At 39.7% G+C, this 25,606-nt stretch overlaps 3 protein-coding genes across 4 annotated transcripts in view; 2 read left to right on the forward strand and 1 right to left on the reverse strand.

Moving 5' to 3' along the window:
- Positions 1–3,595, forward strand: part of KLB (klotho beta) — a 30,700-nt gene extending 27,105 nt beyond the window's left edge. The window contains 2 exon segments of the mRNA XM_065907348.1: positions 163–1,306; positions 2,315–3,595. Coding sequence (XP_065763420.1) covers positions 163–1,306; positions 2,315–2,703 — 1,533 coding nt within the window. The 3' untranslated portion in view covers positions 2,704–3,595.
- Positions 3,596–7,693: 4,098 nt separating this feature from the next.
- RPL9 (ribosomal protein L9) lies at positions 7,694–11,935 on the reverse strand. The gene is made up of 8 exons (XM_065907349.1): positions 11,915–11,935; positions 11,441–11,487; positions 11,236–11,351; positions 10,548–10,643; positions 9,313–9,445; positions 8,273–8,353; positions 7,960–8,074; positions 7,694–7,794 (listed from the first exon to the last, which is right to left on the reverse strand). Exons 2-7 carry the CDS (start codon positions 11,484–11,486, stop codon positions 7,968–7,970), a joined length of 579 nt encoding a protein of 192 aa, XP_065763421.1. The 5' UTR covers position 11,487; positions 11,915–11,935; the 3' UTR covers positions 7,694–7,794; positions 7,960–7,967.
- Positions 11,936–12,044: 109 nt separating this feature from the next.
- Positions 12,045–24,181, forward strand: LIAS (lipoic acid synthetase). 2 transcript variants are annotated; one of them, XM_065907429.1, is made up of 11 exons: positions 12,047–12,201; positions 13,332–13,504; positions 14,408–14,501; positions 15,120–15,200; positions 16,875–17,031; positions 17,115–17,172; positions 18,508–18,636; positions 20,411–20,556; positions 21,211–21,281; positions 21,646–21,757; positions 23,853–24,181. In XM_065907429.1, the coding sequence occupies exons 1-11, from the start codon at positions 12,157–12,159 to the stop codon at positions 23,903–23,905; spliced, it is 1,119 nt and encodes a 372-aa protein (XP_065763501.1). In that variant the 5' UTR covers positions 12,047–12,156; the 3' UTR covers positions 23,906–24,181. The 2 variants fall into 2 exon arrangements, with proteins under 2 accessions (XP_065763502.1, XP_065763501.1); XM_065907430.1 differs by lacking the exons at positions 14,408–14,501; positions 16,875–17,031; positions 17,115–17,172 and having other exon boundaries at positions 12,045–12,201.
- Positions 24,182–25,606: the final 1,425 nt, after the last annotated feature.

Genomic DNA, 25,606 nt, shown 5'->3' on the forward strand with positions numbered 1-25,606 from the left:
AAGAGCCCCTGGAGGAGGAAATAGCAACCCACTTCCAGCCCGGCGGGCTACAGTCCATGGGGTCGCAGAAGAGTGGACAGGGCCGAGTGACTGACACACACTCCCTTCTCCTAGGGGACACATGCTAAGGCTCCGCCTGCCTGTGTGTGCTTGCTTTCACAGCCGGAGTCGGCGGCTTCCTCCCCGCAGTTCAGCGATCCGCATCTGTACGTGTGGAACGTGACGGGCAACAGACTGTTGCGCCGAGTGGACGGGGTGAGGCTGAAAACAAGGCCAGCTCAGTGCACGGATTTTGTCAGCATCAAAAGACAGCTTGAGATGTTGGCGAGAATGAAAGTGACGCATTACAGGTTCGCTCTGGACTGGCCCTCCATCCTCCCCACCGGCAGCCTGTCCGTGGCCGACCGACAGGCGCTGCGGTACTACAGGTGCGTGGTCAGCGAGGGGCTGAAGCGCAACATCTCCTCGGTGGTCACGCTGTACTATCCGACCCACGCCCACCTGGGCCTCCCCGCGCCTCTGCTGCGCAGCGGAGGCTGGCTGAACCGGTCCACGGCCGAGGCCTTCCGGGACTACGCCGACCTGTGCTTCCGGGAGCTGGGGGACCTGGTGAAGCTCTGGATCACCATCAACGAGCCCAACCGGCTGAGCGACATCTACGAGCAGTCCAGTAACGACACCTACTGGGCAGCCCACCACCTGCTGGTCGCCCACGCCCTGGCCTGGCACCGCTACGACCGGCAGTACAGGCCGGCGCAGCGCGGGGCCGTGTCGCTGTCTCTGCACGCGGACTGGGCCGAGCCCGCCAACCCCTACGCGGCCTCGCACCGGGAGGCGGCCGAGCGCTTCCTCCAGTTCGAGATCGCCTGGTTCGCAGAACCCCTCTTCAAGTCGGGGGACTACCCGCTGGCCATGAGGGAGTACGTCGCCTCCAAGAATCGGCAAGGGCTCGCACGCGCCGCGCTGCCTCAGTTCTCGGAGGCGGAGAGGAGGCTGGTCAAGGGCACTGCGGACTTCTACGCCCTGAACCACTTCACCACCAGGTTCGTGATGCACGAGCGCCAGAACGGCAGCTCCTACGACACGGACAGGGACATCCAGTTTCTGCAGGACATCACCTGCCTGAGCTCGCCCACCCGCCTGGCCGTGGTGCCCTGGGGAGAGCGCAGGGTGCTGCAGTGGATCCGGAGGAACTATGGCGACATGGATGTTTACATCACGGCCAGTGGCATCGATGACCAGTCTCTGGAGAAGGATGAACTCCGAAAATACTACTTAGAGAAGTACATTCAGGAGGCTTTGAAAGGTGAGGTTCGAGGGCCATTTTCCTCCAATTATATGACATTCCCAGGTAATATGAACCAAGGGATGAGGGGCAACAGGCTCATTAATGACAGTCTATTATGGGCTTAGAAAAAGGCCCTTGTATAAACTGTAGCTTACTCTCAGGGATAGGAAGGATATATTGTATCTAGGTTTTAAAAGGAAGGGTGACAAGATCCAGCTCACGTCAAAAGAATTCCTGCTCTTTTGTGACTACACCGTAAAGGAGCAAGAATTGATACAGAGAGAATTGCACGGGTCTGTGCAAAGATAATGGTGGACTGGGTCAGGTTATTAAGACTGGTGAAAGTGAAAGTGAACTCGCTCAGTAGAGTCTGACTCTCTGCATACCCCATGGACTGTAGCCTAGGAGGTTCCTCCATCCATGGAATTTTCCAGGCAAGAGTCCTGGAAGGGGTTGCCTTTTCCTTCTGCAATTAAGAGTGGAGATAGTGAGAAGTGGATAGATTCTGGATGTGTTTTGAAGGTAGTCAACAGGATTGGCTGTGTGTATGAGTAGAGTCAGAGATGATTCCAACAGAGGAGGTGCTGTAAGTATGTTGACAGAAGGTATGAAAGAGTTGAGTAGGAAAGTGAGAGTGAGTGGCTGGGGAAACCAAGTGCAGTTCCTGGGCTGTTATCTCACATCTGAGCTCTGGAATCGAGGTAAATAGCAATACTTTTCTGCTTTTAACACTGCGAACAAGTTGACAGTAAGTCCTTTGACCTTTATGGCTCCAATTCTTAAATCTGAGTTTCCTGCAGGTGTTTTTGTATTATTATAGATATGTTTTACTTCAATCTTTAAAAAATTACATTACTATTCCTATATTCACCTTCTCAAGAAAGATCATTGATAAAAGAATATCAAAAAACCTTTAATGAAAATGTTTTATGAGCATGAGTTTTAGACTGTTTTCAGTGAAAACTAAATTCTTAAGGATATCTAGTAGTTCACATGTGATTAATGTTTATTTTTGGTATTTTTCAGCATACCTGATTGATAAAATCAAAATCAAAGGCTATTATGTATTCAAACTGACTGAAGAAAAATCTAGACCCAGATTTGGACTCTTCACACCTGATTTCAAAGCTAAATCCTCAATCCAGTTTTACAACAACCTGATCAGCAACAATGGCTTCCTTTCTGAGAACAGTGGTCCTAGATGCAGCCAGGCTCAAAGAAACACGGAATGTATTATCTGCTTACTTCTTGTGCAGAAGAAACCGCTGATATTCTTTGGATGTTGTTTCTTCTCCACCCTGGTTCTACTGTTATCAATTACCATTTTTCATAAGCAAAAGAGAAGAAAAATTTGGAAAGCAAAGAACTCACAGCACATACCGTTAAAGAAAGGCCACAACAGAGTTCTTAGCTAAGCCGATCTTATTTCTGTCTGCAGGATGGAAAAGTTTAAAAATTCACTCCAGTTCCATATACTGGTAACTTACAGAAGATACACCTATATTGTAGAAAAAAGACAACTTGAGAATTTAGTGATAGCCAAGGTAATGACAATCGCGGTCTCCATTGTGTGGTTCAAATTTTCCCTTAAAAGGTGTTGACATCACTGAATTCAGTTCTTGGATCTAAGGTAAAGGTTTCCCTACAGTAAGCTTATGAGGAATATCTGATACATTGTTTCATGGAGTTTGATGAGCTGTTTCCTGTCATTCTCTAGTTTTCCTCTATTCATACCAGTAGTTACTTAGGATAAAAGAAATTGTTTTGAAAGTACAACTTTGTTAAGACTCCACAACACAGACTGTCATTGATAAAATTCTGTCACTTTTCAGGTGCTTTCCCCTTTGGTCAGAGTATTCTCAAATGGAAAAAAATAAGGTTAAAAAGTAGTGTTTGTTTATAGCCAGTTACAGACTCTTAAGCACATCAATCCCTCAGCTTTTCTCGAGAAATTAAAATTGAGCATTTATAAAACATCTTATTTTATGAGATCTTTTATCAGATGATTAAAAAAAAAAAAATAACACTTAATTTCCAGTAACTCATGTAAACATCAGAGGACAAAGATTCTAGACCCAACTGTCTGTGAAGACAGAGAAGTCATTCAATCTCACAGTACAGCAACTTCTTCAAATTGGTATTATTCCTCACCTGAATCTTAGGAGGTAACAGATGTGGCAAACATTCTAAGATATGAAGTTTTTTTTATATTATCAAGTTATCAAATTACCATTTATCCCATGAGACTTGCTCTCTCCCCTGAAGTTCTTCGCTGATCTAACACACGCACATATGGACCTCTCAAGGTATAGAAGGCACCTCCCAACTGTGGACACAATTCGCAGTATTGGTGGCCTTATTCTTACATTGCAATCTTTGAAGCTAGGATTAAGTAAGTTCTTAAAACTCAATTTGCAGTTTGACTTTTTTAAATTCTGTAAGCATTCATTCACTGTATTCTAAATGCTGGAAGAAAACCTGAATCTAAACCATTTATACCCATTCTTTCCTTAGGTGAGTCAATATTTAAGTATTGTCTACTCCTCTGGAAGTTTGACTTCCTGAGTCAAAGGAAAGCTTATTTCCTGCATAACTGAGATACTAATTGATAATGGCATTAAGTTTCAAAGATACAGATAACACAATTGGTCAATTCAAACAAATGCAAAAGTGGTTAAGACATTAATATTCTTTCTGGCTGGCCAATTCAAATAGTAAAATTTTAGATATTTTTCTTGTCTTTTTGTTCCAACTGCATCCTTCCTCCAACCTTAGCAGCTTTTATTTTCCAAGAATTTTTTATATTTCTCTGAGAACCAGTGGAGAAGGAAACAGCTACCCACTCCAGTATTCTGGCCTGGAGAGCTACAGTCCAAAGGGTCGAAAAGATTCAAACACAACTGAGTGAGTTTCACTTGAGGACCACTTAGTTATCAGGCTTGAGGCTATACATGATTACAGTAACTAGTGTTTTAACCCTAGATTATCAGTTGAGCAACTCAACACCCAAGGTTTTGAAAAAGAAATCCATATTCAGTCGTAAGAACAGACTTGGAATTAAGACTTTTTTCTTGTCCTGTGTTTTTTTTTTTTTTTTTTTTTTTTGACAAAGCAAGAGATTTTATTGGGAAAGGGCACCCGGGTGGAGAGCAGGAGGGTAAGGGAACCCAGGAGAACTGCTCTGCCGCATGGCTCACAGTCTTGGGTTTTATGGGGATGGGATTAGTTTCCGGGTGGTCTTTGGCCAATCATTCTAATTCAGAGTCTTTCCTGGTGGTGCACGCATCGCTCAGCCAAGATGGATGCTAGCAAGAGGGATTCTGGGAAGTGGACGAACAGGCAGTGTCTCCTCCCGACCTTTCCCGAACTCTTCCGGCTGGTGGTGGCTTATTAGTTCCGTATTCCTTATCAGGATCTCCTGCCATAAAACAACTCTGATGTCGTTGTCGTCTCATCCTGGTGTACTGTAGTTTCTCTTGTTTGAGCATCATTTTAAGGTGAGATCAGGTCAGCTGTCTTCTCTATAGACCAATCCAGTGTAGGGGCCTTTGGAAGTGGGAATTAATCTAAGAGTTAATTTTCTTCAGTTTCATTGTGCAAGAGTTAGTTAAGAGTACCTGATAAAAAGTCCTTCCATTCAGGTTGGAGACAGTCCCTTAAATTATGTCTTTTTCCAGTCCTGGTTGCAGGTCATGAGGCATCCAATCTTCATCCAAAGATAGATTATTGAGGTAAGCTTCAGAAACAAACTTAGGGTGTTCGGTCGGGGCACTCTGGCCAGTTGTCTGCGTCAGGAGGAGACCAAGGACAAAAGGGTCCCAGACGCGGCCGCTGGGTCTGGTCCATTGGCGGGCAAGCTGGTCCCTGAGTACCCCGAGTGGTCAGGATGTCAATCTCAGCGAAGATGTCCCTTCGTGGTCGCCATTTGTTGCAGGAAGGGGGACCCCTTCCAGGGCCCGAAACTGGGCTCTTGTCTAACACTCGGAAATGAATTGTCCGAGGAGACACATGTTGTCTTGTCCTGTGTTTTGATTATCTTGTATTCACTTTGCTAAGTCTTTAGTGCTTAATTTATCCTTTAAACTTGTCAACTTGAGTCACTCTTTGCAACTCTATGGTCCGTCCATGGGGTTCTCCAGGTAAGAATACTGGAGTGGGTTGCCATTCCCTTCTCTCCAGGGGATCTCACAGGGTCCCTGCATTGCAGGCAGATTCTTTACCATCCGAGCCACCAGGGAAGAGAAGGTTATCAAGGGTAAAGTCCCTAATTCAATGCTGTCCTCCCCTTTTGCCACCTGGGAATTTTACTAGTCTTTAAGCCGTCATCATACATGAGTCCCTAGATACATATTTTAATCTGGGTCATGCTCAGCTGCACCTTTCAGGTTTTTCTTAAATTCATTTTAAAAATCATAAATGGGGATTTTCCTGGTGGACCAGTGGCTAAGATTCCATGCTCCCAATGCAGGGGGTCTGGGTTCAATCCCTGGTCAGGGAACTAGAACCCACATACCACATCTAAAGAGCCTTTGCTGCAATGTAGATTCTGCATTACCAAATACGTGTTTTTTTTAATTAAAAAATAAAACGATAAAGAGTCAGTTAGGAACTGTTGGCAGCTTTTGACAGGACCTTTTAATTTACCTTTTGAAACTTGAAGAACATCTTAAAATGTAGTTTACTTTGTATATTGTTGCATTCTCCACATTCAGTTCAACAACCCTTTCACTACCAAGTCTGATATATATATGGAAGTATCACAATTATGGTGTTTAAAGAGCCTCTGGAAATTGAGGTCAGTAAATTATGACTAGGTGTTTTAATTCTCAATGTAATTTATTCCAAATAAACTGGATTATGCTGATTATTTATATTCAATTTAAAGAACTGTGGAATCTGAATGCTTGGTGTTTTAACTGGGTTCTGCCAACATCACATCCCTCCATCCTCCCAAACTGCATGCCAAGTGGGCAATTTACTCCCAAGTATGTTTTCTCATTAGAAACTGTGGACTGCTACAGCTCAAAACTGAGGACGCACTTACATGCTCATCCACGGTAAACAAAACACAGGAAGCTTTGCTGGGGAGAACTACACTTTCCTTAACCACATCTAAATTATTAAACTGAAGTAACTCCTTAGCTACAACCAGACTGCCAACAGTTACCCTTGAAAGTCTCCAGGCTTCACTTCTGGTGTTACACACTCCCATTGCTGCTACCACTGCCTATATACCGACGATCTTCAATACGAACACCTCTATCCCTCTGCAACATTGCCACTTGGAAATTTCAACCCTCAAATTCAATTTTTAAATTCTGTCAATACCTTAAAAACATCTTTCGAGGCCCATTACTATTACTCAATCTCCGCAACCTGAAATCTCCCTGATAATTTGGGAACCAATCACTCAGTAAACAGTTATATGCAAGACACTGTTCTAAGAACTTGGAATATCCCAGAGTAGACAAGGTCACACCCCCCATGAAGGTTAGACTCTTAGCAGGAAAAAAGTATATAATCAATACCCAACAAAGTAAACGATTAATCTTACATTATAAACATTATCGACAAAAACTGGAGCAGGGTATGCTAGGATGGACATGAGGAATGAGCACAACAGGCTTCACTGAGAACATCTGACTACTAAGCTGTCCACTCAAAGAAAAAGACAACTTAAATCATCCAAAGCCAACCCCAAAGCTCATCTCAAAATAACTCAAAGCAAAATGTGTGTTTACAATTTCATGCATCTCTTAAAAATTTAACTGTTATCATCAAACCAGTGATTAACTCAATATAAAATTAATTTCATCTATTTAAACCAAGATTAGTAAGCCCACAGATTTTTCTGATGGACTAGACACAGTATACAAGACAAAGCTAAAACTGTTTCGCCTGAGGACTACAGGTTTAGAACGGGCAACCCTATTGAGTTAAGACACAGCATTGTACAGTAGTGTATCTGGAGTATGACGCATGGAATGGCTCTTAATTTCAAAGCTATCAAAGACTAGGATGTAGACGTGGCTGAAACTTGGGCGTAACTGAGAGAGCATCAGACCACACCAACCATGTTTATCATAAACACAAACTAACTCGTCTTTTAATTCTTACTAAGACACTATCACGTCTCAGCTGCTGTGTCAGTTACTATGACTCAGGCATTTGCCTCACAAATATTCAAATCTACGCCATTGCAAAATTAGGGCATCACCTAAAGTTCTTCCCACGATAACCATATTCCTCTTGCCTGAAATATCCTTGGTATTCCTTCAAGCCCCTTCTGCCATTAAATCTTGCTAACAACAACAACAAAATCAACCACTCCTATTCCTTCGGTTATTGTTCTTAACACACTAGAATGTACTTAACTGCTTACTAGTCAAATAGTTTGAAATGATAATCGATAGAAAAAAATCTCAAATCGAGTTTTTATTGTCTCTTTAAAATATCACAACTGAGTCCACAGAACCATCTGCTATCTTGTTTCTGCAGCAGGATCACTGTAAAAAAGAAAAGAAAGTCTGTAATTCTCCATCAATATTCTTGCCCAGAAAAGTTTTATTCTCAATCATGTAAGACATACTTTCTGCCTTTGCTACAACTACAGTTTAATTAATTAGACCCAACTAAAGCAATAAAATTATACAGGTATTACAAAAACCCACCTGAGATCTTATTCATCAGCCTGCTGAACTGTTCCTTTTTCAGAAACATAGATACCATCCAAAAATTTTCTGATATCCTTGTTTTTAACTGTGGTGGCTTGCTGAATCAAAGCAGCTAAAAGGGTGAAAAAGGCAATTATCAGCCAAACCCAACTCAAGTATTTCATCACATGCTGTACTTTATAGCTTTTAATTAAGATCCCCAAAATTAAAAAAATCCTCACCAAATGAACAAATACCGGGTATTTTCAACTCCAGGATTTAGATAGACAAGATTTTATCGGCATTCATTATGCACAGTAAACATACAAACCTGAATTTGACACAAGTTCAATGTCATTTCCTTCAAGAATCAACTCATCTTTCTGGGCTTGAGATACTGAACAGGCAACCCCTAAAATATAAGTGGACATTTACATAGTGTCAATATAAAATAAGATTTGTAGAATATTTAAAATGTTTAAATCAAAGAGCAATTTATTTGATTTAAAATTCCACACACCAAGAAACTATGTTTTGTAATAGAATCAGAATTATCTGGGCAAATTTTCTATGCCTGGGACTTCCTGGTGGTCCAGTAGCTAACACTCTGGGCTGCCAATAAAGGGGGACTGGATTCAATCCCTGGTCAGGGAACTAGTTCCCACATGCTGCAAGTTAAAGAGTTTGAATGTTGTGACTAAGAATCTCATGGCTAAATAAGCAAAAACTAAGACTCAGCCAGATAAATAAGCTTTGTATCCAATTTTATTTCTTATTTCTATTGTGTATGTTTGGTATTCCTCAAAGCTCATTTTTTGGGACTTCCGTGCTGATCCTGTGGTTAAAACCTCTATGATGCCAATGCAGGGGGCGAGGGTTCGATACCTAGTGGGGAACTAAGATCTCACAAACTGTGCGCAAGACGTCCCACTCCTGCCCAATTCAATAGAATAAAAAAGCAGAATCAAAGAGCACTAAGTTTTAAAATTTTCTAACGTTTCAGTGCTAGAAGCATCAATTATGTATCAGAGAAGAACTAGTTTAAGTGCACTTCTATTTTAATTAATCATGAAGCCTTCCCAATTTTACAGATGAGTAAAATGACCAACAGAGCTGAGATTTGAGTCTAGGAAATATGTTATTAACCACTATTTAAATTCTTTTTCTGGATTTCACTTTATAAAAACCAATCATAGGTCTCATGGCCTGCAAACTACCCCAATTATAAGCCGTCAGGAATCACAATTGGTAAAAACATGATATAAAGCCATAATCAAACTGCATAATTCTGAAATAATCTCGCCTTAGTTATAACTAACCCAAAATATATTTAAGCCTTCACAAGCAGAAAAAAAAATTTATGAACCATACCTGGCCTCATTCGAACCCTGCGTATGTATTTTTCACCCAAAAAATTTCGAATTTCCACAAGAGAACCATTCTCCTGAATAACAACGTTGATGGGGAAGTGGGCATACACCGACCTCATCTTGTAACGGAAGCCCTAGGTTTAAATAAACAAACTATTAGTAATGCTGAGAAATTTTAACAGGATACCCAGTTTTTCTCTGAAAATCAAGTACAAACTGCCCCTTTGTAAGGAATATTTATGTATTTGTCAGGGCTGTCTCCCTCTTTGCACCTAGAAAAGAATGACCAAATCTCTAGAGAGACTTTAGAGGAAAATTTCCTCCCCCATGACAAAGGAAACTGAAAACTGTTCTCACATACTCATGTCAAGGTTTTATAAAGTAACCCACACCAAGCCTTGTAACAACTGTACACAGAAACATCTGTTTCTGGTGTCTCTTTGCTGGACTGAAGCATCAATGTTAATGAAAAGTGTTTTACCACCGCCTATGCCTTTCCAGGTGGCTCAGTGCTAAAGAAACCACCTTCCAGTGCAGGAAACATGGGTTTGATCCCTGGTTGGGAAGGAAAACTGCAAACAACTACAGTATTTCTGCCTGGGAAATCCCATGGACAGAGGAGCGTAGTGGATACAGTTCCCAGGGTTGCAAGAGTCGGAGACCACAGCAACTTAACCACCATGCCCACAGTAAACAACGCTAGTTTCTCGTGAAGAACCCCAAAGCCCTTCATCTTGGGTATCAAGGCTAACACACTGAAATACTAGGGCACACCAGATAGCAAGAATTAAGGATACAAAGGCACCCACACTCAAGGAACCTACCCTGGCATGTGTCTAAGGAAATGGACATGGAGTTCAGAAATTAGATCCACCTTTTTCTACCCCCACAGGAGTAGTGGTGACAGGCACCAAACAAGAAACCAAAGTCTACCCCATGTGTTAATTTTCTATAAACATGCACCTTGAAAACGAGACAATTTGTGTAGGGAAAAAAAACCCCATCAGCAGACTATCAAAGATTACCTGGTCTTTACACACACACTTAATCCCAAGAACCAGGAATGCCTATTGGACACATTCGCCAACATTACTTCTTCCCAAGTACTAGAGCTCAAGTACGCCACTAAATTACATGCATAATCTATTCTCTGCAGCAAACATTTATGTTGCATACGTGAAGTACAGCTGAGAAACCTCCCCTTCCAAGACAAGGTAGTCTGAGGAATCTGCTTACCAGTGTAACACCCTTGATCATGTTCTGTACGTGGCTACAGATTGTGCGAACAGTGGCCAGTTCCTTTCTGTTTCCCCACCATTTGTCAACACGGAGCTGTAACAGAACAAAAAAACTTTAGAAAATTCCTTCCAGAAATAAGCAGGCTTAGAAAAAAGTCCATTTATTCACAACAACCACTGTAAATTCTAGTACTTGCCCTAATTAAAAAGTACGACTTCCCAACCCCCCCCCCCCAAAAACCAAAACACCGTCTCAAAACTATTTTTATTACTATGCATTACAGGTACACTATTTCACAAAGGAATGACAACCCAGAAACAAAAGTATGGTACAAGCTGCATTAAACGTCAATCCTGGAATATTATCAGGTTTAAGACCCACGTAAGATTTTTACAAATCAGGAAAAAAATAAACTTAACTTGTAACAGTATTATTAAAATCTGCTACGAATCATTACTACCCCGCTCCACCCTGGTCTGGAGTTTTTCTAATCCACTTTGTTCAGAATTTGATCTTCCAATTTTGTTAAACAAACTGAAACCAGCTACAACCCTGGATACCCAATTTGAAGCTAAAACCCTGAATCTCAATTTCGTAATTTTAAAAGCAACCCATCTGTTACTCTTAAATCATAGCCTTCCAAACAAGCAGCTGTGGCCAAAACAAACGAACAAAAAAACCTCACCCTCTTCTTTCTCTTTCCAAGGAGGCTGAGTTCTACATTGATGTGATTGAAGTCCCTCCGCAGGGTGCCTCTGGGGCCCTTCACAATGACTGTCCGTCCCTTCAAGGTAATGTCGACTAGGAGAGAACGTACTCGTGAGGCCTCGGAACAAGGTAGAGAGCATGTAGTAAAGACGTAAGAAAAACGCAAACACCAAGTCTCGTACCATTTTCTGGGATGTCGACAGTCTGATTGCTGAGAATGGTCTTCATTCTGAAACACAAACACTTGGCGTAAGAAGGCCGCTAACGACCAAACTCCACCGCACGGAGCTCCACTCCTACCGGAGACCGCCGGCAAAAATACGGGAGGACCCGAACCGACAGCTGTCCCCGCTGCGCCCTGGTTTCGAAGGGGCAGCTCCCAGGCGCCTGTTACAAGCCCAGCGGGCGAACTCCCCGCTCAGCGCATCCCTGGGAGTCCTGTCAAGCCGGCGCCATCCCGGCAAGACTGAGGAGCTGGGGTAGGCCTGAAAGCCCAGTACAGGGCTCGAATTCAAGCGCAACCAAACTCATATGGCGTTCGCTGTGTGGGAACACAACCACGACAGAGTTCCCGAGCGCCACAACCACGCCGCTGGCCTTCCCAGAGCCGATGGCTTCAGATTCCCAAAGCCCACCGATTACAGAAACCATCTCACCTCGCAGTAGATGCGGCAAAGAGAGAGCGTCTTTCGTCATCACGCTCTTATAGTCCGTATGAAGGCTGCGTGTTCGGTCATCAGTGCGCGACGCCGCTAGACTAAAGCAGCCAATCGCGAAGCTGCGCGAGTTCCACCGGGTCAGGGAGGTTCAGCTTGTCATAAGTCTGGCGACGGTTTGTCCTTTTCTCTTTTCCCGGGAATTACTGATTATTCGTCCTTGCTAGGAAAAAAAGAGAGAGATGTCTCTACGCTGCGGGGGCGCGGTCCGCACCGTGGGCCCCCGGGTGAGCAGCTGGGGAAGCAGGGTGCGGGCGTGGGGTAGAGGGCTCCCATCCCTTTAGAGCGCCCAATAATGCCAGCTTTTACTGAATGTTTACTTCTAGCCAGGTTTTATTCTAAACATTTTTCGTGTGGTATCTCGTCTAATTCTTTAGACACCACCACGAAGTTAAGTCTCTGGTAGTGACTTGTTTGTAGGTGTTTCTGGCTGACGCTAAGAGCTGTCTTGTTTTTGTTTTTTTTTTCCCCTTGCATATCAGTGATTTGTACTAGACACCAGTTTGGACAATTAGAACCCAAAATCTGTGCTGTAAAACTGAGCAGGAGACTTGGGCAAGAACAGTAGCAATCGGGCAGCATCTTAATAGGCACACTTTTTTTTTTTTTTTTTTTTTTGGTACTCTTTGAATTTTATAGTGTTTTGGCTGTCTTGTTCATGTGTGTGTTCAGATCCAGAAGCTGATGGCTTCTTTTGGTCAACAAATACATGTCGAGTGACTTCCTTGATCAAACACAGAATGTAAGGTAGAAAATTGGAATAGTAAGTTTGGTTTTCCTATTTCAAGTTCTCTGAAATCAGCTGGATTAAACCTTAAACCTCTTAAGTTTTAACACATGTGTTTATCCAAAGCCCAAGGCAGAGATAATTTACTTCAGATTTTATTTAAACGTCCTTGACTCGTCAGGAATAGAAAATTCAAAACTGTAGCATCTTCTCCTGTTATTGCAGTTTATACTTGAAAGACAGACTTTTTAGTCCTGATACGGGTAAAGTGTGGCATGTTTTGTTAGCCAGTTCCAGAAGTTTCCAAATCTATTTTAAATGTAGACAGAAATAGTTAATTCCTATTCTTCTTTGAGTCTTCCTTAACCTTAGATTCCAAGCTTCAACACAGAGCTTGTAAATAGTTTAACGTCATTTCTGAATCAGTTCTCTGGCTTACTCTTCCTTTTAGCTATGTTAAATAGGTTAAAACTAAGTTATTACTAACTCTACTAAATAAATTTTTGCCTGGGAAATCCCATGAACAGAGGAGCCTGGTGGTCTATAGTCCATAGGGTTGCAAAAGAGTCAGACACGACTTAGTAACTAAACAGCAAACTAAATAAATGTCATAATGAACCCTTTGTTTAGGTATTTGGAAGATATTTATGCAGCCCTGTTAGAGAAGTAAGTTCCTTCCCAGATGAAAAAAAGGAATTTTTACAGAGTGGACCAGACCTTCAAGAATTTATATCTGGTGATCTGGCCGACAAGAGTACATGGGATGAATATAAAGGAAATTTAAAACGCCAGAAAGGAGAAAGGTAATTGAAAATTTGTAGTAATTTTAACATGCCATTTCTTCATAGTGCATCATTTTCAGATATAACCAAGCCTTGGAATACATTTTTAATCAGTTTGTTAAATTTAGCTAAAAATCATTAGAAAGAACTGATAACAAACGTAGAATAGGCAAATAGGTGAAATTTTCTTTTCTGTCTGTCCTCTGACAGCCTTGCTAGGACTTAGCCATTCTACACCACCATCTTCCTTTTCTATCCAGCAACAAGTGTCTTCAGAGAGCAAAGATTATCACCTAGATATTAGTCTGTTACACTTCGATAAGGTTTTCATTGTTACTGGGTGCTGATGATCTAACTTGTTTTTTCTCCTAGCACGGATAGCATGCCTTAGTTTAAAAGAATGGTAAGAGAATTTAGTGCAGAGCATAAATTGTTTTGGGAGATACTTTACCCAGCAACTTCTAGACTACAAGTGGGTGAAAGTCAAGGGAAACCTGAAGATATATAGTCTTTACTCCAAATTTTAGATTTTTTTCCATTTAACACCTATCAAAATCGAAAACTCACTTGTGGGGTCTCTTTTTAATCTGAACAAATACAGAACTTTTTGTCAGTATTATTCATTAGGGAATGAGATGTTTCAAAAGCTCCTTTTTTAAAAAAGATGGTATTACTCTGTGCCTTTGCAAAACAAAGATATGAGCCAACTGCCCTGATAGACACAGTTATGAGTGTTTTCAGGGGTGGTTTGAGCAAATGTAAGTTTGATTCTGTTATCTTCTGTAGCAGAAATTAAAAGAATCATTCCAGGATTACAGAGGGAAAATTCTCAATTGGTCATCATAATAGAGCAAAGTAACTTCAAAGCTCTGTGCTTACTTGGGAACGTATTTGTTAACATATAGTTATTTTGGCTTTCTGCAGGTTAAGACTACCTCCATGGCTAAAGACAGAGATTCCTATGGGGAAAAATTACAATAAACTGAAAAACACTTTGCGGAATTTAAATCTTCACACAGTAAGTTTTCTTACTTACTGTTAAGGTTTAAGTATCCCTCTTTACCAGAAGACATAATTTTTCTATGCATATATAACTTGACAATTAATAAAATAGATATTGAAAATAGCAAGGAAAGTAAATAAAGATGTTTTCACATTACTCTCAGTAATGGAAATACATTTAAAAGTTATTTTCCCTGCAAAAGAAGCAAAAAGTAATTGTATTTTTTAGCCACTTATTTAATAGTACAAACCAAAACATTTTTGTCTGCCATTTAGGGAATGAGAGTTTTTGTTTGTTTTGTATTACAAATTAAGTACATGCTTGTTGGAAAGGATATATTAAATGTGAAACATACTATATGAAATCTCAAGTGTTTGTTATACCACTTTAACTATTCAACATATACCCTTGCGGACTTTTTTATTTGTACATATAAAACATATACATTCATAGTTTTTAATTTAAAAATGGAATCCTAATATCTGTGTGGTTTGGCAGTTTAACAGCATTTCCAAATAGTGAATTTCCTAACATACTGTATAAAGAATGCAGAGTATAAAATGCCTGATGACTAATTTGTTCAATTGGTAAATATTTTCAGCCTGATTGTATTCAGTCCCCTCTTACGCATAGGTGTGTGAGGAAGCACGATGTCCCAATATTGGAGAGTGTTGGGGAGGTGGAGAGTATGCTACCGCCACAGCCACGATCATGGTAAGGTACCCTCAGATTCCAGAGTTTTAGTCTAGAGACTGAAAGGAAATGTTTTATGTCTTTTTCCTACAAATATGCATTTTGAGTCTCGAAAACATATGATGATATTTTTTGTTACATATGAGTTTGTCGGGGGGAAAAACTTGATGGAATGATCTAGCTTGTTATGATCTCACCTTTCTCTGAATAAGTCTGTTATTGATTCTTCCGTCTACCTGATAGAATATAATAATTAATTATGTGCTACCTTGAACTACCTCTTCTATTAATTTGTATTTCCCTCTCATGGGCCTTTCAGTTAGCCCTTGATCATTTGATCTTGAGTGCGCTAAACTGGACTCCAGGATGTAGGTTGGGCTCAGGTCTCCTCTGCAGAGCTTTATTCTTGGACCAGCTGCTCGCCAAGGATATTCTTATCACAGAGGATGGAAGGAGCACAAGAGGGCAAGCCAAGCATCCGTGCACATTTGAGGCTTATGCTTGGTCATGCCTGCTGTCATTGTATTGGCCAAAATAAATCACATGGCCACGCCAGACATCAATGGGAGTAGAAACCTAAGTTCCTCCCCCAGAAGGTGGGCCCTGCAAGTTACATGGCAGTGGGTAAAATGTACGATCTTAATATGATGGAGTAAGAAATGGAATTCACAATGCAGTCTACCATATTTATTCATACAAAGAGATTGAAATATTGGGTTAAATCTAAATTATTTCTAACTTAAAGTTCGTACTTGTCTGGGGAATGACTGATAAATGAGTTATACCAGCAAGAGACTATTTACATAAGAAACTGGAGATTCGTGTGAGGTAGAGCTCCTTCTAGAATAATACAGTGCCTGCGAGAGAGCTTTTCTAAGTGATACATCAATGCTTGAAGGAAGAAGTTATTCTGAATACTCCCTGATGGAAACCTCTGGTTTTATCCCTTGCCTGCTGTCCGTGATCACTGTTGGTGCCTAGTGACTCCTGGGAGGTTTCATCGTCTCAGTAACATTCTGTGAGATGGTGGGCCTAATTACCATTGCAGTGAGTTCCTTCTGAGTGAGTTAAACATAAAGGGGAAGAATTGCTTTCTGCCTCAAATCAAAGCCCCTAGCATAGGGCTTTGAAACTCCAGTGGCTCCGAAACATCCGCAGCGGCTGTGCTTGGCCAGGGGTAGAGCATGGTAGTGACCCGCGGCAGCAGAAGCAGTGTCCTGGGGAAACAGCAGGGAATCCCGTTACCAACTTTTTATGTGTTTTTCTCTTTCATCTGTTTAACAAGAGAGAGCTATGCCTTCTGTTTAACTTCCACAGAGATCTGCATATTGATAGGTTAATTGAGTATTTTGTTTCTTTTAACATCATTTTTGTTAAAATTAAATATAAAAGAATTTTTATAACCTATGTGTAAGTTATAAAGAGTACCAATACACAGATACCCTGATACCTCCAGTTTGAGAACAGAACATTAGTCTTTCATCCCTTCTAGAGCCCATCCCCTTTCTTTTTCCCATTAAGGGAACTTATTCTGAGTTTATTGTTTCCTTTTCTTTCTTGTTTTACCATATATGTTTGTATTCCTTAACTATATTATTTAGCTTTTAATGTTTCAAATTTCATATAAACGGTCAAGATTTGTTCATTCCTTGCTTTTTTATTTATTTGATTTAAATTGTAACATCTCTATTCTAGTTGATGGGAGACACATGTACAAGAGGTTGTAGATTTTGTTCTGTTAAGACAGCAAGAAATCCACCTCCCCTGGATGTCAATGAGCCCTACAATACTGCAAAGGCGATTGCAGAGTGGGGTCTGGATTATGTTGTCCTGACGTCTGTGGATCGAGATGGTTAGTGCGTCATCATTACCTCTTCTTAAATTGACTTATTAAGCGGTGACGTCATCTTAAGCATATGATTCTCTTGATTCCAGATTTGCCTGATGGAGGAGCTGAGCACTTTGCAAACACTGTATCTTACTTAAAGGAAAGGTACTTGTTTTTGCATTTATTTGCTTGTGTAATTTAGGGTCTTTTGTTGACCCATATTATATTCAGTTTATTTAAGGTTTTTTTAAGGTTAACTTAAAGCAATGGTTACTAACCTTTTGCAGGGGGTTATAAACCCGTTTTATAATCTGCTGGAAATTAAAGTCTTCCCAGGACTGAATTGAATAAATCATCATCTAGGAGAAGTTAGGATGAGATAACGCCCACGTTGTTAAAATATGTAACCTTGATATAAATTGTGTTTATGTTGACATGCCCTGGGGATTTTGCCCATAACTCACGTTTTATTAATATGTGAATTCTAAAAGCCCTTAGAAAGGAGTTTGTGCTTGTTCCCTACCGCTCGGAACTAGCCTGCGCCTGGCGCGCTCTGACTGTTTCTGCCATGTTTCCCCCAGTACTTTGGTTTTTTGTTAATAGTTCATTTCAAACGTTCGGCTGTCCCACCCATAGAACTGACTTCACAAACTACCAGGGGGTCTCTCCTTGCGATTAAGCAGTGAGTTACAGGATGTGTTCTTTCAACATCTCTTGAATCCATGAGCGGGTGTGATGTGGTGCTTTTTACATCTGTTCCCTCATAAAACAACTCCAAAAAAAAAGTTGCAATTTGGTTTGTGAAAAAGCTTATTAGTTTCTCACTCATTTCTACTGCTTGTCAAAGGGAACAGCTCTATTACCTAGTTCATACTTTAATGCTTGAATGCATAGTATAAATAGATTAATGTTTAGCTTGTATTTCATTTAAGCAAAGCTCATGACTCAGCAACTCAGAAGACAGGTTTTTTTTTTTTTTTTTTTTTTTTTTTTTTTTTTTTAAGAAGACAGGTTTTAAAGCTCAGAGCACTTGTGAAATGTTTTACCTAGAAGAAGGGAGGAGGGCACTATTCATGAATTTTTTTTTAATTCATGAATTTTAAAAGAAATAAAAAGGCAATCACTGTATATCCACACAAGAGGTATCCCAGTTTACTTTCTTAAAAATATGTTATTTTATATTTAATACTTTATATTTTAATTTCTTCAAACAACTTTTAATAAAATTTAAAAGTGTATGTAATCCCAAAATTTATTCTGATCATTATTTGCAAGCAGATGTGTTTTAACCACAGTGTACATATTGTCTGATGTTCTAGGTTGTCGCTGTTTTCATTTAGCAGTTCATATATAAGCATTTGTGTGTTCGTGCTGTTCTTGGCAAGATTCTGAAGCTTGCTGTGTTGAAACTGATACTGAATGCATACTGATGATTTCTATTTTGAGCAAGTTTTGTCAATTCTTTTCCTCAGTGTGATACCTGTCTCTTTTTTACTATAGGAATCCAAAAATTCTTGTGGAATGTCTCACCCCTGATTTCCGAGGAGATCTTAAAGCGATAGAAAAAGTTACCCTGTCAGGATTAGATGTATATGCACATAATGTAGAAACAGTTCCAGAATTACAGAGGTGATTTCATGTATTGAGTAATGTTGGGAAGTTTGGAGGGTCAAATCTGCTATGCTTTTTTTCAGGGGAGAAAGTTGTAATTTTATAAAGTGAACTCTCTTTTTTAAACAAAAATGTGTGTTTAAAAATATATATATATATGTCTAAAACATACATATATATGTCTAGTACAGAAAAACTAGAAAATATAGCCAACAAAAAGAGTATAAACATCATCCATAATATTTCCACCTCGTAATGTCAATTACTTGCATCTCAGTGTCTATATACTTACATATGTATACACGTGTGTATATGCTTTGGTGTACGCACACAAACATAACCAGCATCTTTTTTTGGTAAAGTATTGCAAGTGCTGATGAGCTGGGTTTTTTCCCCAAAGAACAATTTTCAAAAAGAAAAATATTACAAAAGAGCAACTGATTGTAGTTCTAAAAAAAAGACATAACAATGCATTTGACAATAATATATGCAGTAAATGATGCTGAAGAAAAAAATGGTATCATTCAGATGCATTTAAAATCTCTTAAAAAGTAGGTACTGTGCCTTCTTACTCTTCCTAGTAATTTTAGTAGTTAGAAATAATTACAGATTGTTATTCTGTGTCAGTAACTATTCATATTTCAGAAAAATAGAAATGTTCAGGCAAGATTATACTTTCATTTTCCTTATTTTAGTAAAGCATTTGGTAGTGATTTTATTAGCTTCTAGACGTTATTCTGTGTCATAGAAAGAAGTATGATAGACAATAACCAGCATTTCCACTAAATCATAAATGTATTAGGGAGCATAATTTAAATTCAGTGGAGAAATAGTTTCAAAAAGTATTTTCCTTATTATCAGGATTGTGGTTACTTTTAAATTCATAAATTTGTTCCCTCTCCTCCTTTGTGAACTGGTCTCTGATTAACAATAGCAACATAGCAGCAGATCAATTACACAGAATAAAGGTACATTAGAGTTCAAATGACCCACTCCAGTGTTCTTGCCTGGAGAATCCCGGGGACGGGGGAGCCTGGTGGGCTGCCGTCTGTGGAGTCGCACAGAGTCGGACACGACTGAAGCGACTTAGCAGCAGCAGCAGAGTTCAAATGAATGCAATTTAACGTCACCAGCTGTGTCCTTTGGGCCTTTATCCATTTAAAACTCAGTGGTTTGTCCCCTGTTGAGGTCAAGCGCACAACCTGTTCCAGCCTTGTCATATCGTATGATCCTACCACCAGTGGTGCCAGTTTCTCTGTTTTCATTTAAAAACATGATCCTTTCACTGAAAATTCCAGAATCGTGCATTTTTTTTTTAAACCTAAGAAATGTCAATGCTGTATACTTACCAGCAGAGGGCAGCGTAGTCTTTAGAAAAGAAATGAACATGAAAGTTTCAATCCTCTGAAATGGTTCAGGTTAAACAGTTTTTTCTTTGTTCAGTATCGAAATTTTCTTCCATGTTTTCCCCCTTTCTCTCAGTTACTTCAGAATCCTGGTTTCTCAATGAGTAATTCATAAACTGAATTACTTCATTCATTACTTCTGTTCTCATTTTCTCTGCCCCAGGTTTGAAAGGCCTGAAAAGTCAACAGAACAGGGGGCCTAGTGAAGCCTTATTTTCTTTCCCAAAGTAACAGTTCGACATTTGTGCACAAACGCTACCATTGAACCATATGATGCAGCATGATGTCCAGAGTGTACTTTCCTGGTTTTTCAGGTTGCTTGCGTGATTATGTACTTAGTTGAGCTTGTGGTTATTCTTGCTGACAACAGCTCTGCTGTTTTCAAGGAAAGTTCGTGATCCCCGGGCCAATTTTGACCAGTCTCTACGCGTACTAAAATATGCCAAGGAGGTTCGACCTGATGTTATTTCTAAAACATCTATTATGTTGGGTTTAGGTGAGAATGACGAGCAAGTATACGCCACGATGAAAGGTAAGGAAATTGAAAAATGAAAACTCTTTTCCATTTAACTTGAGTGATAGCAGGAATCCCACTTTGGAAGACCTGGTATGCTTTCTCCATAGTCTCAGTGAAAGTGCTAGTGAGAACAAACATTCAGGATATGGTTATAAACAGCAGCATAGAAAGGAAAGGAAGTATGCTTTCTTAAAACTTTATGGAATGATGTACAGGAGGCTTAGAATATGGAATTTGCGTCCCGTTTTATTCCTTACCCTTTCATCAACTAAAAACATGATTTTGTCTGCTTTTCTTGTCCAGTCAAGACAATTTTTGAGTGCCAGCCAGGTGCCAGGAGCTCTGTCAACCACTGACAACTCAAGGGTGACTAAGATGAATCCAGGCCTTTGAGAAAGTGCTTACTTACAGCATTGTTACATAACATGGTGTGCTTTCGACGTTTAGTCTATTAAATCCGTTTACTTTGCAATTCTTGAGCTTCTTAAATTTTAAAATATAAAAGCTTTTTTTTTTAACCTGAAGGTCCTTGGCCAACTTGCAGCTATCTGTTGGTTCAAAGAGTGATAAATTCAAATAATAATTAAAAGCTACCCTTCACAGCAATGCATACAGACAGCACTGTAAAAAAAAAATCTGCACATGTGACGTGTGCTTTTTCTCCTATAGCACTTCGTGAGGCAGATGTGGACTGTTTGACTTTAGGACAATATATGCAGCCAACAAAGCGCCATCTTAAGGTACAACTACCCTAAGTTCCCAAATATTTCTTGGTAGTTTGAATTAAATCTTTATTTTCTATAGGTAAAATTCAGACATTTATTCATTCATTCAGAAAACTTTTCTTGAGTAGTAACCGTGTGCCAGACACAGTACTGAGCAGAAGATACAAGATAAGTAACACAGTCTTATCCTTAGGAATCTTATAGGCATGACTGATCCTTTCTCTTTTGGAATAGCTAGTGTCATACAAAATTGGTGTTTCCCCTTCACTGTAATTCACTGCCATTATGTTCTGACCAAGTAGCCAACAAGCAGATTTTCATATAGAACTAAAGTGATTTAGGAAAATTCTAGAATCTAGAATTAATTCTTTAAATCTAGGTTGAAGAATACGTTACTCCTGAAAAGTTCAAATACTGGGAAAAAGTAGGAAATGAACTTGGATTTCATTATACTGCAAGTGGCCCCCTGGTGCGTTCTTCATACAAAGCAGGTGAGTTAGATGGGAGGGCATGCTTCTGTTTAGTCCATAATTTTAGTGTAATTTTACTAGCTGCAGTACAACTTTTTACCTTTGTAATTTCAGCTCTTATTTTGATAAATAGCTTGAGCTGACTTATGAAAATAAAAGCCTTTTTCAAGAGAGAAAGTCATGTGGTAATGGCCATTACAAGAATAAACAGCTAGTTATTTTCTGGATATATCCAAACTGTGTTATACTATTAATGGTCTTTTTAATGACTGTTATACATTGAAGTCTAAATCCTAGATATGTTTAAATTAGGCATAAATCCTGATTGTGAAAATTACTGTTTAGGTGTTAGTAATATTCAGTGTGTTCTGTAAAGAAATTGAAGACTTTTTTAATGAACTAGCAACAACTTATCTTGGTTATAAAACCCAAGAATTTACTCAGACGCTGATTGACAGACTGTGGGAACTTTGAAAATCAATAATTGTAAATGATTTATTCTTATTCAAGCAGTGCTGTTGGCAAGCTAAAAATATATATAAAGGATAGGACCAGCAGCAGCTTCCAGGGTGGGTGGTTAAAGTATCATTTGAAAGGAGTTTTTGTTAGTTTTTTGTTTTGTTTTTTGCTAAGGCAAATTTCTCATTTTTACAAGTAAGTGAATTATAAACGTTTTAATTCCTTTAAAATTACCAGTAAAAGAAACAAAGCCTTAGATTCAGATGATGAATTAGGATCTGATTATATGGTTCTACTCTTATCAGATTTAGATAAAGCATAGAACAGCGGGCATTATTCTCTCTGTTCCTTGGCTAGGTTAGGACAGTGGGGATTATTCCCTCCCTTCCTTGACTAGGTTAGGACAGCGGGCATTATTCCCTCCCTTCCTTGGCTAGGTTAGGACAGCGGGGATTATTCTCTCCATCCCTTGGGTAGGTTAGGGCAGCGGGGATTATTCTCTCCGTTCCTTGGCTAGGTTAGGACAGCGGGCATTATTCCCTCCGTTCCTTAGCTAGGTTAGGACAGCGGGGATTATTCTCTCCGTCCCTTGGCTAGGTTAGGACGGGGGGATTGTTCTCTCCGTCCGTTGGCTAGGTTAGGACAGGGGGGATTGTTCTCTCCGTCCCTTGGCTAGGTTAGGACAGCGGGCATTATTCTCTCCATTCCTTGGCTAGGTTAGGACAAGCGGGCATTATTCTCTCCATTCCTGGGCTAGGTTCTGAGCCTTGGGATTCTTGGTGATGGTGTACACATCACAGTCGTTGCATTCTACTCAGAAGACCCCCTGGAGAAGGAAATGGCAGCCCCCTCCAGTATTCTTGCCTAGGAAGTCCTGTGGACAGAGGAGTCTGGTGGGCTACAGTTCATGGGGTCACAAAGGAGTCAGACGCAACTGAGTGACTAAGCAACAACTTTAAGATGACAGAGAAGCTCGTCAGACTCCTCGTGATGGTGGGCCTGGAGTACTGAGCTCTGGCGTTGAGCACTGAGCCGTGTGTAACAGCCAGAAACGAAGTGGAGCCTTAAGACCTGAAAAGTGAAAGTGCCCCCCTCTGAGTAGCTAATTTAGTGCACAGGCACGTCTTAGAGTGTGGAGAGAATGCAAGCCCGTTACAAGTGGAGAGCTCTTGCTTCCCTAGAGGGGAATAAGCTAAAGGGATTCCATCAAATGAAGTTGCTCAACTGCAGCAGGGTCTCTGTTATATAAACGTCGAATCTAGGCGAATAATATAGCCGAATTGCTCTCTGAAATAACGGTGCCAACCAACAGCAGTACATTATCAGTGATGAGGAATAGATACTGCACATAAAGTAGAATAGATGCACCTTAGATACGATAGGGTCACCCTTTATAATATGTTGGGTTACTCGAAGGAAAAATGGTAGAAGTTGTAGTGATAGAAAAAGTCTTTTAAGGATAATGATCATTATGGTTGAGGAAAGAGCCAAAGATGTGGGGGATCTGTGGGGTTAGAAAATTATTGCCATTGAGATTTGAGAAGAAGGAAACACCAATAAATACAGAAGTCTTCTTTAAAGGGAAACATGGAAGTAAAATTATTCTGAAATCTATACCTTAAACTGATATTAATATATTTTTATTTTTCCTAAATAGGTGAATTTTTCCTGAAAAATCTAGTGGCTAAAAGAAAAACAAAAGCCCTGTAACATCTAACGAGACATTCAAGATCATGATAATTTTGGAAGTTTCACTCCAGTTATTAACAGAAGTGATGGTAGAATGCCTAGAATTCAGTGGATACATCCTAATTTTTTTGTTTTAAGGAAAATGTCAATAAGCTATGCATATTTAATTATAATAATTCATTCATCTTTTAGCATGTCTTCTTTGTCCCAGTAAACAATTGCTTGTTGTGATGTAATCATAAAACGTCTTTGTAAGAGTTTATCATTAAATAATATATTAAAAACTTTTAGAAAATCTTTTGAGCCTCTATATATCATTGTCACCTTTCATTTCTGGAAAATGACATTCTGTGCTGAAACAGTATAGACTTGAGATTATGTCTGTTTAGCAAAAACATCATTGGAATAATTTAGAAAGGCTTAAGACTTTCAGTGTTGACCCTTCATGTAGATAACAACTATTTTAGACCTACAACATAGTTCTACGTTGATTACTTGTTTAGGACTTCTATGAAGCCAAGACTGTGATGTTGTCCAAGATGGGGAAATATAACCTAAGAATAAAATATTAACTCTGATTTTATGATATTTGCTACATCACATGCACTGTCCACTTTTATTTAACTCACATCACTCTAGTGAGGTGATTGTGTTTTATCATAGTAATGACCTGAATGAGGAATTTCTTTCCTAAATATATAGAACTCAAATTCATCCTTTGACTCTGAATCCTGTTTTTCTACCACATCTCACAAGGGACATATTTAGATGGCAATATGGTAAAATATGTGATTTGGATAGCCAGTTCTGTTTTGAAGTTTTAAATACGTGAACTAATTTTTTTATGTGTATAACTTTGAAAATTACATTTTAATTTAACTCAGGGGAGCCATGTATATTTTGACTCACTTTCCTATGCTGTGTTGCTCAGTCGTGTCCAGTTCTTGGGGACCCCATGGACTAGCCCACCAGGCTCCCCTGTCCATGGGATTTTCCAGGCGAGAGGACTGGAGTGAGTTGTCCTTTTCTCCTCCCCTCACTTTCCTTATAGATCCTAGTAAGTTTCACTGTGTGAAATTAACCCCATCAGCTTTCCATCTTAACATCTGTGGCAACTACCCTCCTTAAAATATATTATCTCACAGGAAAAAATGGATTAATTTTCAGACTCTGATTTTGTAACATAATCTGCTGTTAAAATTGCCCAGGGTAGGCAAGTGGTAATGAAACATCTTAAGAGTTATTTTGTCAAGTGAAATTTGTGGTATCCCAATGTAAAATAATTAAAATGGCATTTTATTAGCATAAATGTAAAAGTTTTGGGGGGCTCCAAAATCAACTGCAGATGATGACTGCAGCCATGAAATTAAAAGATGTTTACTCCTTGGAAGAAAAGTTATGAACAACCTAGACAGCACATTAAAAAGCAGACATTACCAACAAAGGTCCATCTAGTCAAGGCTATGATTTTTCTAGTAGTCATGTATGAATGTGTGAGTTGGACTATAAAGAAAGTTGGACGCCAAAGAATTGATACTTTTGAACTGTGGTGTTGGAGAAGACTTTTGAGAGTTGCAAGGAGATCCAACCAGTCCATCCTAAAAGAGATCAGTCCTGAGTGTTCGTTGGAAGGAAACTCCAATACTTTGGCCACCTGATGTGAAGAGCTGACTCATTTGAAAAGACTGTGATGCTGGGAAAGATTGAGGACAGAAGAAGGGA

This window comes from Muntiacus reevesi, chromosome 16, assembly GCF_963930625.1.
Source record: "Muntiacus reevesi chromosome 16, mMunRee1.1, whole genome shotgun sequence".
In the NCBI taxonomy this organism is placed as follows: domain Eukaryota; kingdom Metazoa; phylum Chordata; class Mammalia; order Artiodactyla; family Cervidae; genus Muntiacus; species Muntiacus reevesi.